General features: G+C 46.0%; 1 protein-coding gene across 3 annotated transcripts in view; it reads left to right on the plus strand.

Moving 5' to 3' along the window:
* The window catches only part of Ubr1 (Ubr1 ubiquitin ligase), a 113,264-nt gene extending 107,264 nt beyond the window's left edge, over window positions 1–6,000 (plus strand). For all 3 annotated transcript variants that reach the window (XM_075871804.1, XM_075871802.1, XM_075871803.1), the window contains 3 exons: window positions 1,775–1,997; window positions 2,596–2,719; window positions 5,369–6,000. In XM_075871804.1, the coding sequence (XP_075727919.1) occupies window positions 1,775–1,997; window positions 2,596–2,719; window positions 5,369–5,568 (547 nt within the window). In that variant the 3' untranslated portion in view covers window positions 5,569–6,000. The remainder of the gene's footprint in view (window positions 1–1,774; window positions 1,998–2,595; window positions 2,720–5,368) is intronic.

Below are 6,000 nucleotides of genomic sequence, written 5' to 3' on the forward strand. Positions count from 1 at the left end.
ATGCAGCAGAAGTAGTAGTAGTAGTAGTAGTAGTAGTAGTAGTAGTAGTAGTAGTAGTAGTAGTAGTAGTAGTAGTAGTAGTAGAAGGAGTAGTAGTAGTCGTCATCATTGGTGTCATCTAGAAAATCATTGGCTCAGTTGGTAGGTCACGTGATCTTACTTTGACCAATCAAAAATAAGCATGCGCATTTCAAGTATAACTGCTGAGACACGATCTCGGTAGCGAATCATATGCTGGGTGTCTTTTGTTGACGATACAGATTTGTTAATTTAGGAAGCACCCAGGCCTGCACGGAAAGCGCAGCACAGTCGCAGTGGTAGCTGGAAGAGCCGCAATTCTAGAGCCAGTTTTTAACGTTTTTGAGGCTACTAATACAAGTATGTTGCAAGATACCCACTATGCCATGAATCATCATTTTTGCGGAGTTGGGAAGCACTCGCAGCACTATTATTCGTAATTCTGGAGAGGAGTACCCGCGATGCACTTACAAGGCATTATGTACACTTTGTTGAAGCAGTGGCTGATGACAAAAGATTTTGGCTGAGCCCTTTGTAATGGGATGGAAGCATTCAACGACCCACTTGTTATGCAATTTGTAATATATTACTGCTGGTTACAGAGTTCGCATTGTGTGACACCTGGGTGTTTTTTTTTCTCTTCTACCACGCTGCACAGTAAAATCTCTTTAAGTCGACCCTTGTGAATTCGGAATTCCGGTTAATTCGGACACGGAAGTCTGGTCCCGTCCAAAATGTACATTGTTCTATGACTGAAAATTCTCATTAATTTGGACAAATTCGGCCGCGCTTCGGTTAATTCGAACACCCAACTGTGGTCGAGTCATGGTGGGGAAGCAGTAGCGGATTCTGCCGGTCAAATCGACGGCGCACCCAAACAACTTTAAGATCGGATTGCGCCCTCTGATATTCAAAACTTCATCCATTACATCCCATCCCCCCCCCCCCCCCCCCCGAAAAAACCACATGGTGGTTTAAACAACCAAAATGGAAGGCAGTGCATCGGTAAAGGAGCTCTTCGATTTTCCACTTCTGGCTACCCGTGGGCTGCCAGAGCCAGCCAAAGCATGCTCGTTTTTCTCAAGCTGCTCCATTCTTCCCCTCCCGTCCCCCCCCCTTGGCGCACTTCTGGCTGGCGTTTGTTTTTCTCGGGTTGGACGGTTCTGGCGACCCGCGGGTATCCCGAAGGTCGCGAGACGCTTCCTGGACAATTTAGTCGTGGAAGCTCTCTGGAAAGTTTTCGGCAGGTTAAGAAGACATCTATCTGTCACGCTCTCTACTTTTCTAATTTTCAACCTAGGGGAACGCAAGTTTACATTTTGCACTCATGAATATTTGTTCCACGCTTGGTTCGAGTAAAGGTGTTCTTTTTTCTTTCGAAGGAAATCTGAATATTGTCGGCATAAATTTGATTTGTATAACCAAGGTTTTTTATACATTATTCCTATGTGGATTTTGCCAGGACCTAACTGATTCGTCGTAAAATGCGGGTCGTCGCGAAACTGCGGGACGTATAATCGAAGTTCAACTGTACACTCATACCTCGATATAACGAAACCGGATAGTATAACGAAGTATTGGTTATAAGAAAGTAAATGAAGAAGTCTTGCCATAGATATAGTGTTAGAAATATACCTGTGTAATGAATTAGAGCACTTATTTTTGTGTAAGATGCAACTTTATTATAATGAGGTTTGAGTGTAGAACGCTGTCATGTGCTATATTGTCTCTGCTGACACCTGCTCCTGTCTCGTAGGTGGGCATCACACCCGCGGGTGCGTGTGCATCTGCGCTATCCGAGGCTCGTGCGCCACCCAGTGCAGCCCAACCGGCTCGTGGAGCTGCCCAGCGACTTCAGCGAGCTCATCAACGAGGCATCCCTCTTCCGCTGCCCAAACTCTGATGGGGATGACTCGCGGTCGCCCACCCTGTGCCTCGTTTGCGGCCGAATTCTCTGCTCGCAGAGCTACTGCTGCCAGGTAAAGGAGGAACCTATGTGGTGCAATCCTGTTTGGCAGTCTAGGCATAAGGAATTGGACTAAGAGGGACCATCACGTTGCAATTTTTAAACACAGCCATTAAAGAAATGTATGGGAGTAGGGATGTACGAGTAGTAAATTTTAGACTTGAAACGAACGGTGAAATGGTCAAATAATTTCGATAAGTTCGAGTAGTAGATATGACATGTTAAAATGAAAAATGCGCATTTCTGTGCTTTCAGGTTTTCGTTACCTACGCAAACACTTGCCACCATTTTTCTTAAACGCTGCAGTTATTGTTTGATGGCCTGTGCTCATTTTCACAGAAAAGTAAAGGAAGAAAAGCAACATAGAGGTCTAGTAGTTAAAGAAAGGATACTAGACGTGTACACTGTTTTTAAGTGCACTACAACAACAAAGCAAGTGCCATGCCGGCTGCCATGTCACTTATGTGGTGCTGTGTCTCGTGCTGCGAAGATTTGTGCAATTCTGTACTGGTCGGCAGCGTGGCTGTCTAAGTGCGTGCTATCCAAATTTTGCAGTGTGCGTTCCAAGTTTCTTCACGTGGGAAGGATCCACAAGTTTTTGTTCTTTTCAGGTGGAGATGGGTGGTGACCGGCTAGGTGCCTGCAATCTGCATGCTACTGTTTGTGGCGGGGGAACGGGTCTGTTCCTCCGGGTGCGGGACTGCAAGGTGCTACTTCTGGTGGGGCGTACCAAAGGTGAGTTTGTTAAGAAAGCACCACCGTATTGCTTTGCTTGCAGTACTATTTAATTTAGCTATATAATATCTAGCCTGTACACATATAACTTTTCTTATGTGAAGCTATGCTAAATTATGAATTGTGAATTATGGTATGATAGTAGTCATGCGCTGTGCAATAAGCTGCATATTAAAGTCTGCCATACTTAACCTATATAAGGCCACATAAAATGCTTTTAAATGATAAGTAATGGAGACTAAATAGCTCTGCTAGTGTGGTTTTGTGCCTGTGAATTTGTGTGGAATGGGTAGTCTTAGAGCGACCTGCCCCATACTGTACTGAAACTACATTGTCAGGCGAGTTACTTGTGGTGACATACGTCTATACGTTCATTTCGAATACTTTGAAATATTGTAAATTTTTTATTCATGCCTATAGGAATTCAAATAAATCTATTGGACATACATTCGAGTAGACTTGGTCATGAAAATCTGGTAGTTGGCAGCAGTAGTAAATGATTTCTTAGCATAACACTCATGATACACTCTTTATCTATTCTCTTCAGTGGCAGTGGCAATGTTGACGTACAGAACTTGTTTATACTAGTTGTGTCATATTGTGGTCAAACGATACCAAGATACATCGCTCGTTCGATGAACTGAATCGTCTGCGCAGTCAGTATGTTTTGAATTAACCTTACTGTGCTGTGTTCGACTGTAATTGATCACTTTGATGAAGGCAGTACGATTTTTAATAGGTCGTTTAACGTGCCGAGTTTCCAAATCAGCGTCAAAGCATCACTTTTTTTGAAAAGAATACAGTAGAATCTCGATGATACGATCACGGCTGATACGAAATTCGGGGTGATACGAATTTTTCATTAATCCTGGCCGAGGCCCATTAATTTACTATGTGCTAGAGTACGGTTGTTATGAACTGATTTTTTACCTGAGTTGTTTGATACGAACAAACGCAACCCCACCGACGGCCGCGAAAGCAAGAAGCGTGCACGCACGCGCTGAAATGCATGCTGCGCCGCCGGTTTGGCACGTTGTCAGCGCCACCTGCAAGCGGCGGGCGACAGACTCGAAGATCTGCGCGATCTCGAACGCCGAAGTGCGCCTTTTGCTTTATCTTGAAGACTCCAGATGGCGCTGGCGACGGTAGAGGCTGACGAGAACGTTGTTAGCGACTGGCTCGCGAAGCTGGAGTCTCTTAGCTCGGGGTACGAGCCTCGTGATGTTTTTAATGCAGATGAGGCAGGCCTGTTTTTCAATCTTCAACCCGAGAAGAGCCTTTGCTTAAAAGGTGAAGCGTGCCAAGGAGGCAAAAGAAGGAAAGAAAGAATAACGGTTCTTCTGTGCTGTAACGCCAACGGGTCGGAAAAACTGAAGTTGACCATAGTTGGAAAATTTCAGAAGCCTCGGTGTTTCAAGCGTGAGAGCCATTTGCCATGCGTCTATCACGCAAACAAAAGAGCGTGGATGACGGCAGCCCTGTTCGAAGAATTTCTGTCTCTCCTTGACAGGAAAATGGCCTGCAAGAATCGGAGGATGGTTCTGATTCTTGACCAGTGCGCTGCCGACCCGAAGCAAGTCACGCTTCAAAACGTCAAGCTGGTTTTTTTGCCCGCTAACACGACGATGCACTTGCAACTGCTTGACGCCTGCATAATAAAAAACGTCAAGCATCATTTCAAGAGCCTTCTTGTGCACCGCCTCCTTGCCAAAATCGACAGAAAAGACGAAGGTGGCCTGCGAATAAGCCTTTTGGATGCCATTCATTTTATCTCAATGGCTTGGGATAGAGTAACGCGGACTACCGTTGCGAACTGCTTTGGTAAATGCGGCTTCTTTAGGATTCCCGAAGAGGTGCCAGAGGCCCTTTCTGAGTCGGAGGAGCCCATTGAGGATTGGGAATGCCTTGATGCCGGGTGTTTGGCTGACGACTTTTGCTCGGCGGGTAACAATCTTGCCACTTGTGGTGCGCTCACTGTGGAAGATATTGTCAACGAGGTGACGTGTGAGGTTGCTGATTCCAGCGACGATGACGAGGAAATGGACAAGTGCGACGGCGAAGGACCACCACCGGCGGCTGAAACTCTGCACGCACTCGATGTCCTAAGGCGTGCTATGGCTGCTGAAGGAATCGGTGATGACACATGCACGCGTTTTTATGGATTTCAGAAAAGTCTGCTGAGTGACTTGGCAAAAAAAAAAAAAGAAGCAGAAAGACATCAGAGATTTTTTCTAAAAAAAAAATTGTTTTTTTTCGAGTGTCAAAAATGAGTTTGCCTCCGACTCGGTGTTTATTTAGCTAGTTTTGCATGTGTTCCGATGATACGAATTTCGGCTATTACGAATATTTTTTGTGACCCCGCGTGATTCGTATCATCGAGATTTTACTGTACAACCAAAGGCTAATTGTGCACGCACTAGGACCCAATTTTTTCATCCATTTTATATCGAAATTGAACATATATGACCTCAGAATAAGTAAATACTTAATTACAGTAAGTTTCTAAAACTCACAAAACAACAAATTAGTTCATTTGATTTATTTTAATGTAATAATTAGTGCCTTTCACTTATCTGTGAATTTGACACGTCAATAGAAAATGGCAGCATAATTGGTCCCTGAAGCAGCTATTGTCCTAATTTTTTCCAGGATGCTACTTGCCACCCCCGTATGTCGACGAGTATGGCGAGACCGATGCAGGCCTGATGCGTGGCAACCCGTTGCACCTGTGCCCACGTCGTTACGAGCAGCTGCAACAGCTGTGGCTCTCTCACGGCATACCCGAGCAGGTGGCACACGCACTGGAGCAGTCGACCGGTCTTTCGTCAACCAACTGGACACTCATGTAAAGTGGCCAAGGCTGCGGCAACACCCTCTGCCCTTCGTGCCTCAACTCGTCCCGAATTGCGCATACAAGGACGTGTAGTGTGCCTGCGAATAGGAAGTGGGCCAGCGTGAGGAGGTCGCCACGTTGGAACTTAATTCCATCTGCCCGCAATCGTGCTGCTGCACGGCACCTTGTTCAGTGTGTGGACGGAGGTGGTGATTTTATCACGTGCAGCACTTGAATGTTCATTGTGTGGCCACGTCAGGTGTACTTGTATGGCTCATCCGTGATGACGTGCTCTTGAATGTCCGGTGCGTTGAGGCCCGGTGGTTTAGTACTCTTGGACGGTCATTCGGCGGTCTGTGCCCCCATGTGTCGGCGCTGAATGAGTGCAGGCCGGATGCCTGGCGAAGACCTTGTAAGTCGCAAGCTCAGCGAGAGGTGCAAGGATCAT

Source organism: Rhipicephalus microplus, chromosome 8, assembly GCF_043290135.1.
Source record: "Rhipicephalus microplus isolate Deutch F79 chromosome 8, USDA_Rmic, whole genome shotgun sequence".
Taxonomy (NCBI): Eukaryota; Metazoa; Arthropoda; class Arachnida; order Ixodida; family Ixodidae; genus Rhipicephalus; species Rhipicephalus microplus.